Genomic DNA, 26,912 nt, shown 5'->3' with positions numbered 1-26,912 from the left:
AGGAACCTAGTCCAGCTTCCGAAGGTTCATTTTAGCTGCATCCAGGGCCACCGTCGCCTCGACTATAAGGAGTGTCTTCAGCATCGCCAAATTACCCCAGTCGGTCTCCAGTGCAGCAGCCGAGGCAACCTCCTAAACATCAGCGTCGATATCCAGATATTCTGTGTCGCCGCAAAGCTGTGTTCATTGCTCCAGATGGTTTGTTCCGATGTGGGGACAGCGGTATCATTCCAATGACTCAGCTAGCGGCTGTTCTAGCAGATTTGCACTCCGGTCGTCTGGGTACTGACAAAAATGAAATCCTTGCACACTTGCAATGTTGGTGCTCGAACTGGATTCTGACATCTAGTCTATTGCTAAGAATTGTGTCAAATGTGCGCATGCGGTTCAATACTATTATTAAAGTGGCACCGGTTACCAGCTTCTTGTGAAGCATTTTGACGAGTTCTTGCCGACTGCTGTGGCCCTTTTCTCGGTAAATGCTGTACTTTAATTGTTATTGACGCATACTCATGTTGGTCTTAAGCTTTTCTAGGTACTTCTCTAAGTGCCGAATTCATACGGCAAGTATTGAGGAAGGCATTCAGCCTTGAATTTTTTCGACATGTTTTAGTCACTGATAATGGCACACAGTTCACTGCAGAATCCCTTGAGGAACAACTAAAGGATGCTGGATGTAGTCAAATGGTTATTGTTCCACGATATTCCCAGTCGAATGGGCCTGTTTAAAATTGAGTCCGAACACCGTGATGTGCCATTTCTTTTATCCCGCTTCTTTTGTGAATTAGACCTTGGAATTGATAATTTCATAATGCGATACAGGAAGAGTCCTGCGCTTATATTCAAATCTTGCTCGTTTCGTAAGTTTCGCAAGTTTCGACTACGCCAAAACGGCTGATGTTACATATTTCAAGAGTATTGAGTTACGACCAGCTATAGGAATGATACTTTCACGAAGTGGCAGAAGTTTGGTCACCATTCTTGTCACCGTAGACACATTGATCAGGTCGAGTTGAATATCAGCGGTCAGCCTGTCAACGACACTCCTGCTATTTCAAATATTAATAAGTCCTTTGTAGCTGATCTTATGGTGTCGGAAGAGAAAGTTATATTCGAAGAACAGACGGCCTGCAAAGAAATTGAATTCTATTCTACCGAATTGGTTCCATAAATGTGCTTCAGAATTTCCTCCAATCTCATCCCACCTGCTCCGTTTGTTCACCTCTTCTTAGTTACACGAGTGCGGCCATTTGTCTTGGGCCGCAGTGGTGTCCGTCGGTATCCTGAGGACTTTCTGTGGCAAAATGCTCTGAACATCAAGCCAGAAGTGCAATTTTATCCTGACTTGGTCGACCGGGAGCTGCTCTACAAGCCACCCAATTCTATCCTTTTGCTCCATGTGATCATTGCAGTTGTTCTCCAAGGTTCCTGCCGTTTGTCAACAAATTTCGGTGTTTCTGGTCAAAAGTGACACAACCATCCACAATTCTTAGTCAACGATGACGAATTTACTTTTCTATCATCATTTTTTTCAATCACATGGGCGCAAATTTTGTTGGCGTCGGAAGACATTCAATACGATCGTAGCACACGGTTCATTGCAGTATAATGCTTCCGTCCACATGAAGCTCCCCTCCCCATAATTTTTGCGCAATACGACACAACTGCGTATGTTCATATGTAATAAAAATGATGAATATTAATCAGTCATTCAGATGTTTTAGGGTGCCATTCAAACAATTACGAGGGTTGAGATACTGCTCAATTCTAGAGAGGAGATGGCGAAATAAAAGGGTTGGACCCGAACCGCAAACCCTCCGCCCAGTAAATTCGCGCCTTAACAACCCAGCTATCTCGAGCTGTCTAGAGAATATGCTCTCCGACTGTTGTTCTATGGATTCAGTTGTAATTCTAAGACCTTGGCAGGTTGGGGGGACAAGAATGTTAACCTAACTGATAGGTCAAAAGCAGAAGGTCAAAACCGGTCAAGGACTGCCTGAGAGTTCTCCATGACCTTATGACTAGTGTTCGTTCAGGTATATTACCATTCTGCAATATAGTGGAAATGATTAGTCTGTCCTACGTTTTGTATTCTGTTATGACACGCAATGTCATTTTACTTGAACCTGGTGTGCCCTGATGCAGAAATTCATTCGCACCGGAACTCGCACCCTGGTGGATATCTTCGTGCATGTATTCATGCAACACTTTGCCTTTGAACGGATTTCAGGAATGAAATCATGAAAAGTGGCAGTGGGTTTTTGAGAGAAATTATCATGAAAACCGGAAAGATAAAAAACGAAAGGCTAATGAATTGTGTTGGAAGTTAGTTCCGGCGCTTGTCTGGGAATAAATTTCCACGACGATTTGTGAACCTTCTGTTAGACACTAATAATTATTTAGGCAGTGAACCCGATAGGTTGCACAACAAACAAAATGACAAAAGTGGTGTGAAAAGGTAATTCTCTTAGGTAAATTTACGTTGAAACACAACCAGTAGTAGAGTTTGTGAGCATCTCCTCATCCGGTGCCCTTAAATGAAATCGATGACATTTTGCTGTTAGTTAAAGTCACTGTCCAGTATATTCAAACCTGGTCTTTTCCTTCGTTTTCAACTACCTTGTATTTGCTATTGGAATCGAAATTTGGTTCCCTGAGCATGCGACACATCTGTTGTTTGTGGAAGGTCAATTCAAATTATCAGGAGCAGTTGGCTAATTCCACGTAAAGTTTATGAACCAACTAGGTTCCTATTCAACTTTTTACATAAAAATTGCTGATTCAATCTCAATTGCCTTTCAAAAAATGGAAATTCTATCTTGGTGTAGCAGTTCAACACGCAGTGACTGATAACTACGAAAAGAGAGATAGAGTTTGATGGCTCTGATGTTTTTTGCGACGTTTTTGGCAGTTAGAACCAAAGTACATTTTGATGTGGTTTCCCAGTGGTATATAAATTTTTCAGTTTAGCAAGCAGGCATGAGCCTGGGGGAATTAAATATAACATATCTTTTAACCTGGATGAATCACGAATAGATAATTGATTGACCTTATTCTATTATACACACACTCTGAGAACCTATGTAAATCAGAAGTCAGAGTTGAGTTCTAGACCACTCCTGAAATATGGAATTTATACAATTTAATGGTATACAATTGTATACAATTGAATTGGAAACTGAATAAGTCACAAGCGATAGGTTCAGCTGGGTTCCAGGTGAGTCTATCGGAAAACCAAATTAGTTTGCAAATGTGCGTATATTCGCTAAAGTCGAACTTCACTTTTGAGACGCAAGCAGACCGAATTCAGCTTTTGATGATTCATTGCAATTGATGGGGTGCACAAGGCAAGTAGTACAACTTGACATGGTGCGCTTCTCCAGTATGTTATTCAGCCTTACTCGTTAATTTCTCGAGAACTTGATATGTTGGCGACGAGTCTTCAAGCTTCATACATTTCGTATAAATATCATTGTGTTTCCACTACGTTTCAATGTAAAACGGAAATCTGCTCACTCGGATATATAACATGAGGTAACTAGAAGTTGGTGTTCACCAAAATGTAGTAATCATAATTAAGGGGTAGTAATCGCTGTTAGTTGTGATGGATGTACTTTGAACATCGGGATGCAAATGGGTTTTCAATGAGTGCCTACGTAACGGAAAATAGATCGCGACAAACTATTGTTTCATGGGTGGCGTTTTTCGAAGCCATATTTGAAATATGTGCGCCTGATTAGAGCGAGGACCACTGTTCCTACCCACATCGCTCTCATACGAACAAAAGTCCTGACTTCCTGGATTTTTTTCTGGTTGGTCCACACCAAAATGGGGCAGTACTGGACTCAATTTGAGGTCTTTTTAAGGGCTCATCAGCAAGCTTATGCTATTGTCCTATCGGCGTATGAGTCGGTATCGCCCAAACGTAGACACGTTCACACGCAGAGGCGTGAAAATTGGGACGCTTCAACCGTGCGCTTGTGAAATTGTAGTAACACTTCTGCCTGAAATGCCAGCTGCTCGGAGTGTAAAACTTAATAAGGCCAGTGGACATGCAATGCTGATGAGCTCTCATAAGCGCCTAAAATGAGCCAAGTGCCCTCTGCAGTCGGCTACGTTCTACCTCTGCAAATAGTTTCATCAAGCTACCTCTTGAAACGTGGATAAATGATATGTTGTTCAACATAAACTACCTGGTATTTTTCTTTATATTCAACCAAATAATCTTACTGAAAAGTGATGGCACTGTAACTTATAGAATAACACATAGCAGCGTGTTCAGCAATTTGCGCCAAAATGCACATTTACCTTGCCTTAATAAATATATCCGGTCGGAATATTCAGTGACACGGCAGACACTGACCTTGAGGGAAATCAAGTGGAGGAACGGAGAAGCTTACGAGTGTGGACAGATAAAATCAGAAGAAGCACAAAAATGGCGATAAAAGTATTGAACCGAGATGACCTGAAATGAATTATAAAACACGTAATTTCGTGCTACTCTTCTACATTCTACTAATTGGGAAGAGCCCGCCTCTAGGTGTATCAAATGGAAGTGCCTCTGTTACCGGTCAGCCGCTTTTCAGCTGCTCTGGTGTCTGAGTTGACGTAGGCGAATTGCAAAAACATAATTCCATGAGTGAATAAGTAATTTGGTTCCTTACAGAACGCTCCAGAATTGATGCACGTCAGTTTAAAACGTTGTTAAGAACCATCATCATTGAGCACCTCTCGAATCCCCAGAGTGAGCTAATGAGACCGTGATGGCATTATGTACGGTGTGCAACCGTGTGCGAAACTGGTAAGGGTAGACGCAAAGTTACTGTGGATAATTCTGTTTAATTTCAATTTGACATGGTTATTGTGGCCACAGGATAAATGAAGTTTACAAATTTCATCACGGTTTACGGGCCAGTTTCAAAGGAAGTGATGGGGATTGGGCAGATTCCGTGGAGCGACCGAAATTCGCTCACCAGACCACTCAGCAGAACGAGCTATTCTACAAGTCGTGACGTCTTTAGTCAAATTTCTTTGCTACCGTGCTCAGACAACGATAGTAGAAAATAAATGCATACGAAATGTTCGCATATAAAGGTGAAGATGGTTTAGTGATAAATAATGCTAGTAGTCTGACATTGGGCAAGAGCGACTCATTCTTCCTAGCAAAGGGAGCCATATTTGGGGTTACCCAGTATTAAACCGCTTTATTTTAGTGAAGCGAACGCCCATTAGAGAAAAAGAGCGGGCAGATGAAAGCACTCTCGCTTATTATTAACTCTCGTTTTCATATTATTACCATAATCCAGTGACTTAACTTGGATATGGATATGGGCAGATCCGTAGAGACTATCGGTTAAAACGCAGGGACTCAAAGTGTCACTTGCATTTTTTGCCCATTTAAGTGCAGTCCATTGCCTCAGCAGCCCTTTTTGCAAATCATGCATCTAATTCGGAAAACCACAATATTGGAAAGTGGGCATGCGTGTGCAAAAGTCGCGTGGCAATTAATGTGGTCATTGACACATGCTTATTCAAACGAGATGAAGGTGGAAAATGTAGCTTTGTTGGTCGGCCGTATTGGTTCCCGCCATCTGAATGTTTGAATAAAATTGAATTCACTTACGTTCATCAACCCCGAAATGGCATGTTGCGCAACCCTACATTTGCACCGCACAATTTGCGATGCCGGCTGTCTGTGGATTGCAATGGACGTCCTACAAGAGCTATAGCATGAAGCGAATTTCACCTCGTTCGGCACATTCAAAATGGTGTTGTATTTCATAAAGCCGGTTCCGAATGACCGACATTATCTGGGCATACAGTTTGAGATGCTGGTCTTACCTCTCTGACAATCTGAAATTTGTGCCTATCGATTTGCTGTTTTATTAGGTGATCTCATAGGAAAATCCCAGTGTTTTATATCCCGTTAGGACAACGATTTTGTTGAATTCAACAGAGGTGCCATGCAATGGGGTGTTGAGTATTTTTGGACGAGCGATGAATCCTTCACAAATACAGAAGGAGCGAATGTCATCTGGAAGTTATTTTCAAAGTATATGGTGTAATCCAACACTGATGTGATGCTAACCAGCTTAAATAGCGTGCAAATATTGTGGAGGCAGTGCGAAACTTAAAGTTGCATAAAAGTTCATGGAACTAGAAAAAAATTCATTTTCATTCCACAGAGCGCGCAGCGGCTTCAAAACTTCGTACGGTTCGCTGATCGGTTCGCAGATGATACAAAGAAGATTCCATTTCTCAGTACACGTAAGAGGTAAAACATCAAGCTCACTTGTTAATGTCACTTTGTGTAGTGATTCAGAAAGTCTGACCAAGTTTAGAATATAGAAAATGAAAAAAAAACGTTGAGAGAGCAACAATATTTTCTGTGAAGAGAAGTTAGGAATAAACTTTTTCCACCGCATGTGTGGGTTTCACTGTCCCATTATATTACTTGTTTCTGGCGCGAGACAGATGATGTTTACCAGAATGGTCATTACGAAGACCAACATTAATAATGCTTCACCAAGATTTCAGGCTGCAAACGGTCGTTATGTCAGAGAACTGCGAACACATAAAGACAAGTTGCGGTCAAACCTCGAAGAGCATCAATAAACTGCTTAATAAATCTGAGTGAGCAAGATGCCACGTTTATCTCTCCGACTGTAATGTTGCCCATTCACATACTGTTGATTCTCAAACGCCTTTTGAGCAAAACTCACTTAATTATTCTTCAACATTGTTGCATTCTGACAGATAAAGTACGGAGGAAATTAAAAATCTAAGATGACGACCGGCGAAAATTTATGAACTTAGCCCATTTGGCTTACCCACATAGGTAGAGTAATGGAAAGTAAACCGACTTCATTCTGTCAGTAGAACAAGTTATTTTCGAGAATAGATAACATGCAAAACTAGTGCCCAAACCTAAACAGTGCGGTGATACTTTGGCCACCTCGGCAATAATAACAAACTGATCGCGTTATAACTGTAGGTGCCATTAGAAAATTTTAGACGTCCCGCATGTTTATAACAACGCGCAATCAAGGATAAGGAAGCGCGGTGAAAAACTCGTAGTCTGGTTGATTTCGTCTCAAAGTACGAGGTGTTTGCTATTCCAGTGTCGGCAACAGGCTTAGGCTAATTCCTGGGAAAGTGATTTTATTACACAAATAAAATTCTGCGGTCGACACCGAGAGGGGCTGCCTCTTTCAAGTACAAAAAATGCAGGCATAACTTGGAAAGCGTAGTTTTCCGATGCGAGGACGGCATCCTGCTACCAAAGCTCAGACTTGTTCATCCTCAATCAGATTGTTTTAAACGATTCACATATTGTGTGACCTGGATGGTGTGACCTGGAACACAGTGCCAACGGGCGACCACAAATATATCACGTTTTGCAATGCGATCATTGAGACAGCGTATCGCCCATCAGGGATAATTAGTGCATGCTAAAGCGCACGCCAATCATACCTAACGTTTCTCTCACTGGGTTTTTGGCTCTTAAAATGATATTACTTAACCGATGGGAAAGCTGGAAATTTCTGGGTTTATAACACAACAAAAAGAATAAATGTCCGCAAAGTAAACCTAATGAAAGGACATATCGGGAATAGTGGATTACGCGTATTGGTTCGGCTTACATGATTTCACACATCATTATGTCGAAACACAAACAGAATATTTGGTCGGGATGTGATCGAATGAGTCCTGTTCATCCCTGACGCCTATGTGTTTGTTCACAATTAAATTCTGGGAAATTCCGAAAACTCGAAAGCATCCACTATAACATTGTTGCAACGAACTATATTTCTCTTTTTTCATCTGCTCATGGGACACACACATCAAGGTGAAATTTCTTAACATCAACAAAACGTTCATTTTTTGGATGGAATTACATCTACATTGGAGAACTCAGCGCCGCTAACCTCCAAGAATGACATGAAAATATTTGCTTCTCTTAGCGTCCGTCTTCAGATATGAACGCAAAAACGGCAAAACACACCAAACCACTTTCGTTTGAGCAACCTTCGAACTCCGAAAGCAGTAAGTAATCCACCGTGCTTATATCGTCCTTGCAAGCTTTTCAAGCAGGAATAAAAATTACGGTTCATTCAAAAATTGGAAGTCAAAACAATAATAGGGAATCACTTTTGGAGTCCTTTATTTGTGCAAGGACACATTTCATAGAAATATTAGCTTCACATATTGCCCGTGTGAGCGATGTCAATATTTCCATTGTGAAGCGAGGAGAGAAAATCTTGTGAAGAAACGTGTCGCAAGGTATGGAGCCACTCTCCATTGAACTTTTGAGTAATAATGTCAGGTTGCAGCGGTGCGGTGCTTCAGTTCAAACCCAACAAGGTGCTGGCAAAATGGAGTTGATTACGAGCTATCTGGGAGTGGGCTCGTGTGTCCAACTACCAGCCCAGGAATAATCGTGATTTCTTAACTCGGAATAGTTTCATGACCCAAGTGCTATACAGACAGGATACCCTGAAATCATCCATTAGTTTATGCCTTTGGTGACATACAATCCAACCTTTTTCAACGGCTCACATCTTCGCTTAAAAAAATGACATCATGTGCGTAGGAACCAGGCAACTTCGCTTTACTGAAGGTAAGAACTATTCAATTACCATTGTCAGAGTATCAATATTGACGGTCAACGTGATGTATATAAGTGCCAGTAGCCCTATCATTCTATGGATTAACTTCGAACAGGTTTTAATCAGCCGGGCATGATAGCACATTTTGCGCTTTTACTCCTTACCCCGACTGCTGGCTGCTACGCTATTTCTAATAATCTCTAGGTATCCAGTGTCTGGTGCAGTACGGAGGAGGCAGTATGACAACCGCCAGTGGTTGCAAAAACTGTGGGGTAGGTTTCAAGATCGTATTGGTTTTGAATGGCCTGATTCACATTAAACATACTGTTTTATTTGACTTAATCTTATTGTTAAGATTGCGGAAACATATGCAGACAGGTATGCAGATGTTCGACCTTGTGTTTTTGAGTTCTGGTTTAGAAAATGTTGTGGCACACAATTTTATACCCTCAGTAAACAACGGGTGAGTAAATTTTGCTCAAAGGCATATTTTTTTCTCATCTGTCTCTTACCGGAGCTCGAAGTATCTGAACTCTTGCACTTTGTTTTCCAGCAGCGAAGTTCAGTTTGTATGATAATCGGTAGGTACATATTTCGACTTTATGTCTAATTTTTTTCCATAGTTTGCAGCAGTAAGTTTGCGGGAACACTTATAAACAAATTTTAAGGGATTGAGTACTGCACTAGAAATCTGATAGATTCATACGTAACAGATACCGACTGCATATATTGCAAGGTGAGGAGAGATAAATCCATGCTTTTTCAAAATATCCTTCTGCATGTGTTTTAGTTTATCCGAAATGGCCTGGGTATTCACAGGCAAGCACACATATGCGAGAAATTCGGCTGCGTTGAAGGAACCTCCGACGAATTTTGTTGCGAGTCAAGTTTCTGCAACGATTCAGGGTGTAGAGGTAAGTTTTAGTTACAGAGCTTCATACTATTACAATGTAACCCACTCTGTTTTCTATCTTGTAGCCTTAGAGAACCGCGTGCAGCTGGTGAGGTAAGTGTAAATAACTAACTAAGTAACTAACCAACAAAATAACTGCCGAACTAACGAACTAACGAACTAGCTAACTGAGTAATTAACTAACTAGCTGCCTAACTAATGACCTCAAATTCAAATTATATCTAGCAATATAAACACCAAAAATGATTTTCATTTATATCAGCCGAGAAAATGCAACGAAGGTTGCTTCTGTTTTTGACACGTGTAGTTCAATTTTTGGTGAATGAAAGCTCAAATGGCGCCTGTTTTCAGCACGAGTCGCGAGAGCGGCTGGTTTTCGTAAGCGCTTTCAAAGCTACGGCTAACGAAAAATGCGATATTCTAGGATTACTTGTTATGATTCACTCACTAGTCCACGCAATGATGTCCACGAAACCAGCGAGCGTCTTTTGGCCGTCAAATATCAGCTTCAACCGCCCATAATAACTTCGCTGCATGGTCATATGTAACATGCACATTTCGTCTCAAAACGTTCAGCCAGATACAGCTAAGTGATACATGTAAGTTAGTTAAGCATGCAGCATTCTGACCCTGATATAAGAATGGGAGAATATCATTTGTATTATATACAACTTGACACTGAGGATCACGGTTGAAGAAGCTTTGCGCGGACACACAAAACTCGCGTAAGGGAACAAAACCTATTTCATGTTTTGAACCGGTGAATGTTTCAATCGATCTAAAGGGCAAAACACAGCAAATTCAAAATTATTCCATCCACCCGTTAAATCATCTGTAGTCACGCCTGATTGTAGTTCTTAGAATTGCTTCTATACTCACATGCATGAGGCGCTAACTAATCCCTAAGTGATCTTCTTAAATATTAGCGCACCACATTCGCTCACGCAGGAAACGGTTCATCTAAGGGGCATGAAAATAGCAAGAGAAAATTCGATTGTTTACGGAACTCCGTGCAGTTTGAAAAACGTCAACATTTATTTGACAAGCTATTCTAAAACCAAGGTTATTATATCAGGTATCATCTTCAATCTGAGTGAAAACAAACATGGTCTGCAAAAATGTTTACAAGCAAGAGCTTGTAGAAGTGCTCCCAGACTTCTTCCAAAGTGATCAAGTTTAATCGCAATTATCATTTATTCAGTAAACAAAATCGAGTAAAGAACGTGAAATCCTGTCGTAGAGAATTATATTGAACACGTTTTAAAGCTGAATTGTTTTTAAATGCCCCGGGATTCTCATAACATATGAAGCCCACCTGCATATTCCATAAATCTTCTCAGGTAAGTGGGGTTGAATGAGGACGGAAAATGCAGTCCTCCGTGTGAGCGTCGCCCAAAAAGTATACGGCAAATTTTGACCAAAAGTGTTACACAATTTTCAAACATTGCTACAACATATTTGACAATCTTTCCAGTTAAAACATTATTTCGCTCACCATTCAGTACGCCGAATCATCTTCAGCTCCTATGGAAACTGAGAACCATTGTTTCTGTGATTTGTTTTGTTTGAAACTATACATCACTTGTATCCTAGGCTCTCCTAGATGGTCTCTCTCTCCCAACTGTAATACTCATTTCCTATATTTATCCTTTATACTGAGCGAAGCACGCGTAATTGATTCACTTCATGTAGGGCGACATTTTATCCATATCTAGCTTTATCGTCAGCTACTCAGCTCCTCGTCAATTTAAAGAGATAATACCCTCAACTCCACCTAACGCAGCTACAAATCTTCATTGAACTTCGTGAGGAGCTTAGTGGTGGTGTTTTCCAATTTGATAGGGGCAGCTGTATCGTGAGTGTTTGTTTTTCGTCACAGGTTGCCTGCACTTCCTGGACGGAAAGTCCGTTTAAAAATCCTCTGACACTACCGAGCATCCAGTGCGTAAGGCGCGATCCATTTGAGAACTCGTAGCTTCTATGATCTAGATCAGGATTATGCCCAAAAGTTGGATTCACTGAATTACTATTCATGAATGTGAAGCTCTATCCATTTTTACTCGCATGGAGCAGATTGCTAATCAATCGCATTATTCACCATGTCGAACGGACCAAAGGCAGTACCGATGAAAAGATGCTTTGCCAAATGTTTTGCAGGCAGAATATATGCCAATGCATGAAGGACCAAACTTTCCACTTTTCTGATTTGGTTAGCTGATTTGGATGGCAGAATCATAAGCGCCATAAATATATCCCCTCCCGTCAAAACCAAAGTCCAATTGTTGCATATTTCTCCAAGTTCACGGATGAGGACAAGAGTTGTGCCCTATAAAACCACCCAAATATTCTATTTGTGTTCTTAGTGATCTTTTGCGTAAATTTTCTTTCACTCCAAAACTAGACCATCAGCTTTCTGTGGTACACACGTAGCAATTAACTCCGGTTTGGAACTTGAAATAAATGCAACCTAGAGTATTGTATTGACTAGTAATTCCCCGCGAAGTAACGGAACAATAAGAAAAATCCAGATAAAACGAGACTATTTACATGAATTTGGGATACTTTAACAAACATTTGAGTCTCTTCTTATTTACTTGTGTGCAACAGATAGGCTTTGGTGGAAAGCGGTTGGTTATTTTGTGACCTTACTATTCACTTAATTTTATCTTTTCCAAGAAACCTTGCAGACACAAGTGTTAGTGTACCCGCCCTTTAACCTCGTTTTCCGCATGACTGCGCAGTTTCGTTGCTTGTTTTCCAGGATTTACACAAACGTTCCTGATATTGGAATAAAACTGCTTTGTCCTCTCCGTAGCATTCTGTCAGGTATTACGTTTTATAGACGTGCAGTGACTTTAACCACTGGATAAGCTAACTTGCCGGGTAAAACTCAATCGTTATTCAAGTTTAATCGAACTGGTACCTCTGGCTTGATAGTGTTCAGCAGAATTTTCTGATGAAACTTTTCGCCTGACTTGCATCCGTCTTCTACACAGGCCCTCTGTAGGCATATGTAATATTGAACTACAGTTTTGATGAAATGTTACATTGTCTAATTATTGATTCAATTCATTGAGATGGTCTTTGTAACTCTTTGCAACGAGACACGGAATGTTGCGTGCCATACGAATGCAGTGGCCAAGTCTCTTAAATAATGAATTTTATAAATCCGACCATCTGATACATTTGTTGGAGAAGTGAAAAGGGCATCTACCGTGTGGACTAAATACAAATACAATGGTTTGCTTATAATTAATTTATGTTACTGAGAGTTCTATTGACTTTTCGATTTTGCTGTTTCTGCAAAGCATCCACCGATTAATCCATAATGAGGCATCTCAATGTATTTGATGAATTCTCTGAAGCACACATAATCATAAGACCTATCTTAGGGTCTAGACTTGGACTAGTTTCTCCCACAAGTTATTTCTACACATTGGAATCCCCGCAATGTCTCATTCCATAGATTCTTATCACCATTCAGCACTACCGCCTGAAAGAATCACCGAGCGATTAAAAATGAGGAGTGTACGCACACGTCGTTTATAATATATCACTGTCTATTCTTAAATGGATAATGCTTTAATATAACACGACGCATTATCACTTCACTAAGATGTGTAAACAGAAATTCACTAGCCAACGTTCTGGAGAAACACTCAGACTCCCATCAGTCAGTATGCTTGCGCAGCTTAGATTACATATGCTTCACCAGTGCGTTTTCAAAATTCGGGATGCTAGCTATCGAGCAGGCCGTAGTAAACGAATGAGAGCCTCACGAGTTGGCATTATTGACAAGGGCAGGTGATCGACATCAGTATATGGTAACTCACTGGCATTTCTTTCCAGGCAACCGAGTCTGCATGCAGTGAAATCGCAAAATTATAGATCTCGCGGATGCTCGATTTCGAAACATCATTCGAAATAGTTTATTCACATGTTTGTCCTAAAACTTTCATCAGTAACCCTAAGTTAAACAAAAGCAAGCCTCAGCAGATCCCTTGACGGCTCTCTGAATTGAGTGGGAGGGAAAAGCAAAACACACCACCAGGGAATGTCGTAAAAAGCATTGGTGGTCAACCAGTGCATTTCTTATTTTTTATGGCCAACAGATAGTTATCCATAGCATGCCAATACAAGTAATTTATTCATACACCATTACAACTTAGCCGGCTGCGTAATATGTCGTCGGCCAACTAACCTTATATTTTTGTGCTGTAGGCGTCTCTAAACTGACGCCGTTTGAGACTGTCCTGATCTCTTCGAAACCCTGAATATTGGTCGTCGGCCAACTGACGTTATTTTTTCACGCAGGATTTCCTGACCTGACGTTGCCTGAGACTGAGTTGATCTCTTCCAGGCCCTCAATAATTGGGCAGAACTGAAGAAAATGAAAGACCTTGTGATCCGGAGTGCTTCAGATCCTGGAATCTAGGCGCGTGCTCTTCATTTTTAGACGAGGTTTAAACATCCGTTTGAAGCAGTATCTTTGGGTTAGCCACAGGCTGACTTATTTCGAGAATGGCTGATGATCTAGCAAGTCGCACGATATATTTCGTCCGACCTATTGATAGAAGCCACGGAGCATTGTATAACGGAATTATTTTGAAAGGAAATCATTGTCAGCATCTGCCACACGATTAAGCAGCCTCCTTTCAAGCCGGTCGGGGCCCAGGACACAAGCGTCCGGTAAGCAGTGCGAAGACATGATATAGTATTACTGGCAACCAAGTCACCGAATCCATATTAGATTGACACGTTTCGAGTGACAGCATAAATGTGAACACCTGAGACTTAAATTGCACTCGTCGTATGTATTTTTCTCACGAGCTATTCAGTATTTTGGGTAGATTCAGGGTATCAAGAGCGTTTGGTGCCTAGTCTACTGATGAGTTTATTTAGGCGTCATGGTCGTACGGTTAAGCTGGAATTCAACTTCACACTGTAGGTTTTATGAAAATTAAAAAATAAGCGATAAGCTGCTCAATAAAGACAAACTTCATGCTGAACGCGTTTGCGCGCGCTCTCGCAACCTGGATGTCTTAAGGCTCTGATCTCCTCCAGGGGTTTGCTATCGGTTTCTACATGAGGCATTTACCCAATCGGATATGACCTCCAATATCCAACTTCCAGACGTTAGCTTAGTAAAATTTCTCAATGGTCGAGTAATTATTTTCAACCGTATTTAGGACTCGACCGACATATTCGATAACCTCATTTTTCTGCTTTAGGAATGGGCCGACGTTACGATGACTAGCGCCCGTTGGAACAGTGAGCACGTCTCCGGGTCTAGGTATTATGGGATTCAGCGGAGCGGCAATCATGGCATTAAAATAACTCTTCAGAGACCCACTTTATATCCCAGTAGTAATACGGAACTTCAAGTGAGTTGTGTCTTGGCTTCATTTAACTGCAGGCCAGCGTCCCGGACCCGCTTCAGTACAGCCTCCAGTGAACTGCATGCTCTGGTTCTGGGTCGCTGTGTACGACGATATCGTTTGCATACATGTCAACATTCTAGTTTCCCTTCGTTGAAAGAATCGTCAGACACTGTAATGTGAATGGTGCCCCAGACAATCCAAACGGCATCTCAGCCAATTACCATACCAGATGCACCAGCACCCTCACGCAAATCGGTAATCCAACGGCTGATGCTTCTGCGCTGCAAATTTATCTGCTCCATCTCTCGAGAGCACTTTCTGGCCGCATGCACAGCCGCCTCCGCCAGGCCACTGTGGACGGTCGTTAGAACCTCCAATTTACCCCAATCTGTATCCAGTCCAAGGGTTTATCCAACCTATGGTTCACATTGACCATCTAGACAACACATCTGATAAATGCGTACTACAAATGCCTCGCGGCTGGGCAATCTAGAATGCCAATGGAGTGAAAATCGCTCAAAAGTTTGTAAATATCATACACAGATTTTCACATCATGCTGACACGTGAATTTTTCTTTCAATTGCATTCACTGGTTAATTCCCAATCTAACCTGCTCAATTTGAAATTTATATTTGAATAGTTCTGCCCGAAATGGAATTTTTACTCTGGGGCGGGAGATGACATTCATAGCTTAGAAAGCTTGCACTTTATTCCGTGCAGGATTTTTGGTCTCTAATTCTCCACCAGGTCAAGCTCATCCTTTCCTTTACTTTTTGATGACCAAAGTCATGAGAATGCGTGTACAATACTGCCTTGCACCATTTGCTTCGTAGTAAAAGCAAAAGCAAAATCCAGAAAGAAATCTACTGGCTTAGGAGAACCGTCATATTGCCCTGTATATCAACATTTGATAATTTCATTTTAATTGCAGACATCTTGTGATGCATTTTACTGTGGGATTCCGTCTCTGATCGAGTGAAGCGTTTTATATAATTTTATGCAGTCATCTAGACTTGTCTGGAACCTTGACGCTTTTCAAAGAGTACATAAATGGCAGAAGATTTCAGACACGCGCACAATTTTATTGCGTTTTATTGATGAAGAGCACTGTATTGTCAGCTTCCTTTCCACGGGTAAGCAGAATGGTGCACAGTTTTTCACGGTTGCTAAATTTTACACAATTTAATTTCATCCCGTTCAGCTGTCTGCTGTAACTAGTGAAAATGGGAGCGCACGGTTGACGCCCTTGTAGGGGAACTCTCGAGCTGCACGGGGGAAACAGTATTATTTAATTAGTTTTGAAGGGAATGATAATCGGTTCGTCTAAAATCTAAAATGCCAGACGTTTCAATTCGAATATACAGTTCGGGTGAGCAGGTGAAAAATGATTAGGTTTTTACATGTTCGTGCTTTTCTCTAATTTTGATAGCTCAGGTGTGGCGTGATGAACATTTTCATGTAGAAACATGAAGCTATCGTGCTCGCGAATTGTTCACATATTGTCTACATTGGCTACACTCTGTATCGTTATCGCTATTAGCAATTAGTTTGATAAGGGTACTTTTTGAATGAAGGATAAGTGGTTTAATGTGCAACATAATTTACATGTCACTTGTCATTGAGAACTGCTGTCTAGTTAAGAAATTCACGGAAATTCTTTGAGCTAAAATACAATTTAAAAAACTGAAATTGAAAAATTAAATACTAAAATTAGAACTAAATGTTCTACCAAATAACCCTATTAAAACCTGATGACACTGTTTATTATAGGCTAACAAATATCTGCTGTTAATTGTTTTAGTTATGCTATTCACGCCGTGAATGCCCAATATAGAGCAAGTTGCTTAAAAATGTACATTTACTTTGCCCGAATGAATACATCTGGTCCGAAGTTTGAAAGGCGAGGCAGACACTGTGTTTGAGTAAACGGTAGAACTTAACAGTGTAGGGAGCTTGAATCAGACAAGACCCACAAAAGTGGAACGAACTAATAGTACGAGATTAACTGACAAGAACCATACACGCGGTCATTCCGTGTGGATTTCTTACAATCTAGTGAAACTGATTTGGGTTCTTTTACCTGCTCCCCAAATTTAGTGCCATTTGCCAAATGGTGGCTTGGAATTTAATTGGTCCGCACACCATTAATTGCTAAGAAAATATCGTTTCCAAATAACCACAAGCAACCCTGGCATTTATGTGGTTTGTGCACGAATGTATTTGACAGTCTCGCAGTGCTTTTCGTTCTCTACATGAAAATTAGATAGCATGTCAGCACCCGTTGTGTTGGAACGTAGAAATCGACCTAATATCTGATGATTTCATCCTTGCTTCTGGTTTACACTACGGCGTGTCAGTGACCAAAATAACTATCACTGATAGATGCACGCTACAGAAATTGCATATGAATTACAACTTGTGTCTCACACGTATGTGAGCGTTGTGAATATTTAGGCGAAGAGATTGATATTTTGCAAGCTTTTATTAAATTAGTTGATAGAAATAATTGATTCTCCATTCAGTTTGCGCACCAGCCAAGATTGTCGGGTGTCATCAAACGGGACCAGCGGTCAATCGCCGTCATTTCCTGTTTAAGCTATGTTCATTTGGGGCAAGAAGCAAAACTCGCATATGCATATTAGTTACAAAAACTCGACATTCATATTCTCCGAAACGCAGCTTCGTAAAGGTTCCTGCATATTCTTTGACTCCAATCATTCATTGCTCAGAACTAAGCAGAAGTAACAATGCGACTCCACAAATTCCGCAACAAATCTCTCCTTTTAACGAGACGCAAAGCAAACGTCCACGAACAACACATACTACTCGCATGTCTCCACTTCAATAGTACCACCGTTACACATGTTTGAAGCTGAACTTACTGGTTATCCCGAGATCCTCCGTGTCCAGCCCCAGGTCTTGACATCCAATCAGCCAAATGGTTGCCCCTCCATGCCATGTTCCGGATTGTGACGTCGTACTCTTAAGGCTCTGATCCACTCCAGGGGTTTGCGATCGGTTTCGACATGTAACATTTGTCCAACCAGATATGGCCTCCACTATCCAAGGACTAGACGTTCTCCAAGTATACTTTCTCAGTGGTCGCGTACTTGTGTTCACCCTTAATTAGGACACTACCGGCATATTTAAAACTTCCTCCCTCTGCTTTAGGAATGCTCCGATGTCACAATGTCTGGCGGTTGTTGGAACAGTGAACACCTCGCCTGGTCTCGATATTGCGTCAGTCAGCGGAGCATCATTCGTGGTATTAAGGTAACTCGTCCGAGACCCAATTTTTATCCCAGTAGTGATGCGGAACTCCAAGGGGATTGTGTCTTGGCTTGCTTGATCGGAAGGCCAGCATGCCGGACCCGCTTCAGTACAGCCTCCAATGAACTACGTGCTCTGGCTCCGTACACAACGATATCGGTTGCACATACGACAACATGCTAGGGTCCCTTCTTTGAACGAAGCATCAAACGACGTAATGTGAATAGGCAAACCAAACAGCATTCGTCTAAATTGAAATTGGGTACACCAAAATTTAGACGCTGATTTATCCAGTTCTTCTGCCTTGATAGTTCGTTGTCAGTATCCGCAAATGCTGGATGAAATCGAAAATCACCGCAACTGAATGCACAGCCACAACACGATTTATGGTCAGTTCATTTAAGCGCCTAAAATACACTCAAAGCATGTATTTTCCATACTCCGTCCTTCCCAGCCCCACGGGGATTAGCACACAGTATTGGCCTCTTCAATTATGCCATTATTCGACAAGTCTTGCATATGTTTGTGGAAGTCCTCGCTTAGGTGGAACAGCAGCGGACAGGGACCGTAGGGTCAAAAGCGTATTGACGACTAAGGAATTTACTGTTAACTGCACGGTCGGGAGTTAAACGGGTCCTTACCGCCCGTGAGCAATTGGGAATATTCCTCGACCACGGGCCTTACCCACGGTACCTTACAATATGGGCGATTTTGGACATGCAGCATCCAACCAGGGCAGCGCTTGGATAACCATCAAGCTGCACTGAACCATTAAGTGCCACGAGCTTTCCTGCGTTTAGGACAACCACAGAACCTGTACCTTAGAGGAAATCTGCCCACAATATTTTTTGCTCTATGTCTAGACAGATCAGGAACGCGTGTTGCACGGGTATGTCGCCAAGGTGTTTTGAGAGCGTTGACAATCCGTCAATCTACACTCGTTCTCCACCCACTTCTCTCAATCCTGGGGCGCACAGTCTGCATTTAGCATTAGACTCACCGATATTCTTGCCATGTGTCAATCAAGCATAACTCTATTTCCATCAATCTCCATAATGACTTGGATCGCAGCCTGTGCCAAGGCGCTAATCACAGCTACCCGGGGAGTGCCTGGCGAAGAAAATTGTCAATTCGGACATGGATGTCGCCCTGGCCGCCTCGACAATGCAGCTGATGAATTTAGGAAGTTATAAATCTCTTATAATCCCTTATAATGCGTTTTGAACGGTTCCTGAATTTTGCCATAACTTTGAAAACTACGGTAATTTCGTCTTTGTGTGTAGCATCACTGAGATTATTTTTCATTTTAGAACCATTGTGATGTGTCTTATGGTGTGGCTGATCGAGTGAAGCACCTTATATAATCTAATACATTCATCTAGTCTTGTCTGGAACATTAACGCTTTTAAAAGACCACTAAAGTGGTATAGACAAACAAATAACTGCTGTTAATTTTCTTGGTTATTTTGTCCACAGCGTGAATGCCCAATAGAGAGCAGTTTGCATAAAAAGGTACATTTGCTTTGCCTTAATCAACACATCTGGTCCAAAGTATGAAAGGCGGGGCAGACACTGGGTTAGATTAAAACCATCATTGGTAACTCTGTTGTCGTACGCCCCGGTGGATAAAAAAAACCCGTGACATGCAGAATGCTCTCCTTGGCCTCATGCTCTGCGTGATGCTGGAGTTACCTCTGTCGCTGACCTTCAGGCTTCTAGCGTGTGAACTTTGTTGATTTCACTCAATGCAATTACTTGCTTCTTGGTTAGCGAATCAGATATTTGGCACTCCTTAAATATTCCGGTTGTCCTTTTCACGTTGGGTAGCGTAAACTGGCCCAGTTCACTGCATAGGTTTACAAAATTAGCCGCGGAATACAAGGGTACCAGAAATTCCCTTCCATGTAGTGTGTTCCTATATGCCGAATTTCCCAGGTTTTCCGTAGTGAATTTGTGATCTTCCCGGGCCTCTTGTATGTATACCAAGAAGACGTGTCAAGTCTGTGGAAGATGACGTTGTTTCTTTAGCCAATTTGTTGAAATTTCGTGCATTTGGTTTGGTATACTACATCCTTCCTTTGGTCTTGCCTTGGTTGTCCTTCTGTATCGGTGTCGGGTTCTCAAATTCTTATTCGGATTGTGAAACATGGCGATTCGGTTTTTGGCTAATAATATGCTTGTGAGTACACATGTGTTCTGGGTGTAAGGTAGGACTACCCTTCTGCTCGCATTCCATTTTACTGCTATTTCGTGATATCTCCTTCTTCGGTTTTCTAATGAAAGGGGATGAATTAGACAGGACGGACGGACTGCTCGAAACCACGTTGAAAGATATCAAGTCTACAAACTTAATGCAAAGGTAAATTAGTTACGGATCTTCAGCACTCTACTGAACAGAAAGTTGGATGGGACTCTTGAAGCCGAAAAGAGTCACAAGGATCAAGTACCCAACTATATTAGTATTCATCTGTTATGTACAGACCTTACGGTAAATCCTAACACCATCGTTCTTACGCCGCCGAATTATTTCTAGCATTACGCGTACTAGCATCTGAAAATTCGGATCAAATTAGTTGTGCATTTTTTGCTGCCGAATTGTCACTTCTCCACCTGAAAAGCGCGTTTTATATTTCAAGGCATCTTTATCTCATTACCCACAGCTGCACGTTTTTCTATCACAACTTATCATCGCTCATCACTGCACTATCCAGTGGATTCGAAGAATTAGGCGCTCAGTTTGCGGGAGAGATTGTGCAGGTCTGGCCACTTGTACAACATGGATTGTAGAACCAAGGAATGCACTCTACCGTGCTACTGAGCCGTAAGCACCGCACATTAAAAACACTTACAAAGAGCTGTTCATATACCGCACATTTACACTAGGAATTCCGGCTGACCGATCTGCACTACAAATGGCGTGTCAAACTTCAAGGCTTTTTACCGCCTTACTTGTTTGGGGAAGTTTGGTCCCCAATTATACTAATGATTTTAGTATTGCTTGCTAATTGTTATGGTTGTCATGGAATTTTATAACAACACGGACTCTCTGTAGTGTGTAACACTGCATCAATGTTATTAAACCAAACTGAATATAAATCGATGTGGTTGTGCACAGACGCTTGTGACAGAATATCACTGCGCCTTTTCATATACATGTAGTAGGCTGTTGGTGAGAAGAACAAACTGCGCTCTAGACTGTTTGTCCAGTTTCGTCAGATGAGCTTCAATAATGTGAAAACCGGTCGTTGAAATGTCTTGCGAAACCTTATGAACATTCTCTTACGTCATGCCAACATCCAATTTTAAGCTATATCACCTCAGTCAAATCCCATACTGCCTGATGCTCACGACTCCCTCAAACATGCGAAAATGAAACTATTTAAATATCATCAGACCTAACCGCATACGTTTTGACAGGTTCTTTGAGATAACCAAATATCATGTAGTTGAGGTGGAATATTTTCCGCTTGAATCTTGTATGTGGCCGACTGAATGGGTGAGAATATCACGTCATGTGAGGTAGCCAACAGGTGGGAAATGTAGTTGCATAAAGAGCTTCCGTTTTTGCCTTTCACTTGACCGGCTACTTAAAATTTCATTAAAACCAAGAAACTACCATTGCGCTTACCCAGTTCAGGATAATTCGTCGAGTCGGAAGTGCTGCAACTCTAATTAAGCCAAAGTGTTTTATCTCCTTTTGAGAATGAAAAATGTACGGCGTCCAATATGATAAGCTGGATCTTAACCCTAGTTGGAGAGGTGCATCCGTGATACTCCTCAGAGGTGTTTAACCTAATCGATGTCCATCATTGTGGGAAATTTCTCGGTGACATATAAAGGAAAACCTGCGTTCTCGGCTGTTTCATTATTATAATAATGAATGAATGAATTATAATAATGTTGGTTGGTGCAGAGGCTAATAAACAGGCGATTTGTCTGCGCGTTACAGGTGATGAATGTGTTTGTATAGGTACGTAAATTGAGTGAGTGTATTCCTCATCAAATGGCTGTTGATATATCCGCCGCCCGTATCCTGCATTCGAGTGCAATGAATGCTTTTTCATGAGGGAGCGCGTCAGCGGAATTCAACCAGTTTCTCCGTCATCCAAAAGCATAACGGGAATTAGCAAGTAACAAAAGGAATGTTCCAAACAAGTCGAGTGTTTGGCAACTTGAAGCATGTTTTTGTAACGGAAAACCGTTTTCGTTGAGATTACCAACATACATTCGTAAGTTGTTTTCACGACGGGAGAACATATCATGATTGCGTATTTAGTTGCATACCTTCTCTTAGACCGAGTGTGTTTGAAGAGTATTTAAATTCTACCTGATACCTCCCGATGAGACCAGTGTCTTTTGTGAAATCGTTTTTCGTTAAGTCTTCTGTCCGTTGGTGATTTACTTGCGTTGTGATTTGAGTTCAGTCAATTCAATTGTCCATCTTGATACCGTCTATGTTCAGTGGACTCCTCCCCCATTTTGACTGGATTCCTTCCTTGTTTGAATCGCGTTTCGGGTTGATTTTAACTGACTTAACACCACATTATTTCTCTATTGTATCATATGTCCTTGCGTTTGGCGGTTAAATTTTAACTTTTTTTTTGAACGCCTTTTCTACCTTTGTCCATTTGGATCAGATACGCGTGCTTCCTTTAGGGGTCCTCCAGCCGGTTCCGAGTTCCGTAGTTCTTGCATTTTCTCGCTCTCTGCGGTTGAGAAATAATGTCTCAATCAACATTTTTAACAGTTTCTTTTAGGGAGTACCAAGCCCTCATGAAAAGTTTTCTTTCTCCGTTTTTTCCTGAGCCAATATATATAAACGCTTCTCTAGTCAAACTCACGTCCTCTCTGTTTATTTTCTGCAAATATGAGGCAGAATTTAAACTCTCCATGTGTAGGAAGCTTCATTCATATCTGTTGCGGCCCTTGCATCCGACCTCGTTTCATCCATTGAATCGTTGTTCGCTTTCGAGTTGTATATTGTCTTGCACAAAGTTTGTGTGGGACTGTAAGCCAGCGTCCGGACATGCTCCCTTAAGCACCGCGCTGTCATTTTGGGAGGCTTCCTAAAATGTGAAATTGTGAACCGTTTGATCCATTTTGTATCGTTGCTTATTCGCGTTGGGGTTCCTGAGTTATCTGCCGAAGAAATTCGTTGGCAATTTATTTGTATTTTTGGCCGCAATGTACCTCAAACCATTTGAATAGTGCCCCAATGTAGCTTTGTGCGTGCCAACTTGGATGGTTGATTTGCTAACTCAAAAGTTGGTCCATGTGCCTCCCGTTCGCTCCATCTCCGACCAAATGATCGAGAAAGACCCAAGTTTGGCCGAGATGCGTTAGCATGTTGGCTCAAGCAAGAAAGAAGAAAGAAAGGAATATTTTATACCCTACAAAGGAGGCGAGTACTAGCACATTAGAAGCCACCCTGTTTCTCAACCTCTGAGATCAAGAATATGCATGAACTGCGCTTCTCTGAACCCGGCTATTGAAAAGACGCACCTGGTTAAAATACAGAAAAACACGTCACTTGTACTGGAATAGGCACCCAGTAAATAAATCAAACTTATCGGTGGACCCAAGAGCGCAATCGATTTATTGCAATACATATGACAGAAGAGCAAGAAAATCTGCGTGCTCGCCTGTTCCTTTATTTTACTGTGAACAATGATTAGTTGTTGCATAGACCTGGTAACGCCCTATGCAAGTGCATATTAGATTTGATGTTTTTGTTTGAAACGTCCAGAAATTATCAAAACGTGTGTTCGCATTCACACGTAATTGTTTGTTTGATAGCAACTGTGATTTTGAAGAAAAGCGTCTGTGCGAATTGAGCATCGCCTTACTCACGTATGCCGATAATGTGAAAATGCTGTGCACCAGTAATCTAATAGGTTTGCGGTACAAGTTTTAAACAAATAAGGTATCTTAATCACCTTTTTCAATGACTGATCATTTGCGCAAACATACTCCAAAAATGTATGCACGCGAAGAATTTATCGTGTGATCTAGGACGAATGTGTCTTATTTCTTTGAGCGCCTATACGCTTCGGAAAATACTGAGCAGCAAACTGAGTCTAGAAAATGGTGCAACGAAGCGGCTGGCTTCATCATTACCCTTATTTGAACCTTTGGTTCAAGTTGTCATTACTACGGTTCTTTATATTCAAAGTCATATTGGAAATGTAAATTCGGAAACTTTGTGTTTTTGGAGTCCGTTCGGATAAGGCTTGACAAACTAACTGGACACAAAATGCAAAATTCTCAGTTGCTGCGTAACTCGACGGTTTCATGACGCCTCAAGTTGTTCTAAGTGGGTGACGGGGGTTACGCGAAGCTTTAAACCAAGGAATTTACTCTTTTCTATGGTTTTACCTTACATAAAATTGTAAGTCTAGAAAATCGCTGGATGGCTAATTCAAACAAGCAGATGGTAGCGCTGGAAATTTATCACAATCTCCAACCATTATTCCTAATTTTCCTAATCTTATGTGCGCGTGGCAACATTGCATTTTATCTTGTTTTGATCACGAAGTGAGGATAAAGCCTTACAATCCATACAAGCTGAAAATAGTATTAATGCGCCGAAAGTATTCCTCGGTTTATTGAAAATGGACTTGACAATTCGGGAGCCTCTAGTGAACAAGATAGCCTGTTTGTTTCGTGGACGTTCGGATGTGAATTGAATCTATTTGTTCTCAATAACAAGTTGAATTTCACGGATTTGTGTGAAAAATGAACTTGTTGAAAACCGGGCGAATCCGGTGACTCTACCGCTGACCCTGGTGCCGCTGCTGTTTGCCTACATGCTTACAGCGGAATGGCAAATCTAGCACGATGACAGCGACGAATGTCTTGTGTGTATGCTGGAGACGTCTGGGGAATAAGTAGAATAATTAAGAGCACTTCACTTACATTCAGAAAGTAGGAACACATAAAAATCAGGTGTTAGGAAGACCGGATTCCTGGGGTGAATTCTATGATGCCCAACCCTGCTAAGCCCCTCAAACCACTTGAAAATTGCATTATAGAGAAAACATCACGGAAGCCAGAAGAGCCGGTTGCCTATTGGACGCTGAGACAGTCGGTTCGTCCAGCAAAATCAAACGATGATGAGTCTCCACCCAGCGCCGATCCGATAGCCCGGATTTAAGGTCCAAATCGCGCAATGATCTTTGTTCGTTGTGCTTCTTATCAATGAGACATTTCCGTCATGGAGATGCTGACGGAAAGGCAATTTCTCGAATATGAACTGTCAAGAAGCGCTCTACTGAACTTGTTCAGTAGTGAAACTCCGGCGTTTTTTTTCAATGATCTCTGGACTAATCCGATTAAATAAGAGCTTGTAGGGGAACACACTTTATATTTGAGTCATCATAATCATTAAAGCCATAATCGGTCACGAAACTGGCTAATGCCGTCATCGTAAACGTTTGAGGGTATTACCAACTGGACTTCAGAATTACACCAATGGCAGTCCAGTGTTAATTGGAACTAAGTTTCTTTACCCGATATCTCAAGGAAGTCAAAGATGACATTCCTAACGCGTCCACGGGGTGCACCTTTCCAAAAAGAAGAGACACTACGCTGGGTGATTGTGCACTTGAAGAATCAGCTTCTAGGTTAATAGGACTAGGAACTGTGTATACACAATGAAATGTAACGACTGTACGAAGTTTTATATAGGTTTGCAGACAGCCGGGGAATTGCACGTGAGAATTCGTGAGCATATGCGTTCTAATAAAGAACCACCGGGAAACGTAGATGAATGCCAGGCGATAGTCAAATATTTGGCAAGGACTCGGTATGCACTAGACACTGGATTAGGAAAAATGTGGAAAATGTGGACATCCTGAGACGGCGTTTACTATTCACACCACAGCCACTGGAGGTCGAGGAGGTGGAACAAGCCACGCATCCCAGTGTACATAGAATAGCGTGGGTAGAACTTGCAAACGTTTGCAAAGCTGTCTTATATGAGCCAAGATGACACAATGCATTCTGCAGGCAACAGCAAAATGGTCTTGATCTAGGAGTAGAAAATCCAAATAGAGTCAGATCCAATTTACCACCTCAAACCCCCATCCGCAAACCAGTGGTCCCAGCCACTTTGGTAAACACAGGGGAGTGAAATCTGTGAACGGCGATAAATGAATTTTCCATCAAGTTCTTCTAGACTGATAATGAAATATCCGCGTTCAAAATGAAGCAATATAGTCCCCGCTAACCAACCTATCATAAAGGTTAGTTATCTCAACTAACAGACAAATAATAACATCAGTTTTAACACAATACCGATCAAGTCGACTCGTCATAAGTAATCTCACGTACTGGTTCCCCTAATGCGCGAGCGATTCTCAGCTTGGCGGTTAAGACTACTTTTACTGGTTTTACCTAATCTCAATTGGAATTGTTCCATCCTTATCATGCTACTGGCAGTCCATAAGTAGATCGGAGGAAGAATGGTTTTATAGGATACCTGAAACTTCCTTCTGCTAAGTCCTGCTTCGAGGATCCTGTCAATAATAATTGACCATGGGATCTGCTTTCTGTGATTGATGACGATTGGCGCTATATTCGGTCCAACTGAGAGATAATCGCACTGCTGACCAGCAGTTCTTGGCTCAACCTTTACCTGGTTATTCAATAACGAATCACGAATCGACTAACAACTCTAATAATAATAATAATAATAATAATAATAATAATAATAATAATAATAACTCTAATAACTCTAA

At 41.5% G+C, this 26,912-nt stretch overlaps 1 protein-coding gene across 1 annotated transcript in view; it reads right to left on the bottom strand.

Annotated features, from left to right (window-relative positions):
• Positions 1-26,912, bottom strand: part of T265_15297 (hypothetical protein) — a gene marked incomplete at both ends in the record, with an annotated part of 56,398 nt that overhangs the window by 14,287 nt on the left and 15,199 nt on the right. Inside the window, one exon of the mRNA XM_009177458.1 lies at positions 4,401-4,465. Within this exon, the coding sequence (XP_009175722.1) occupies positions 4,401-4,465 (65 nt within the window). The remainder of the gene's footprint in view (positions 1-4,400; positions 4,466-26,912) is intronic.

This window comes from Opisthorchis viverrini (genome assembly GCF_000715545.1).
Source record: "Opisthorchis viverrini unplaced genomic scaffold opera_v5_425, whole genome shotgun sequence".
Lineage (NCBI taxonomy): Eukaryota > Metazoa > Platyhelminthes > Trematoda > Opisthorchiida > Opisthorchiidae > Opisthorchis > Opisthorchis viverrini.
This window is presented reverse-complemented; position numbering and strand designations above follow the sequence as displayed.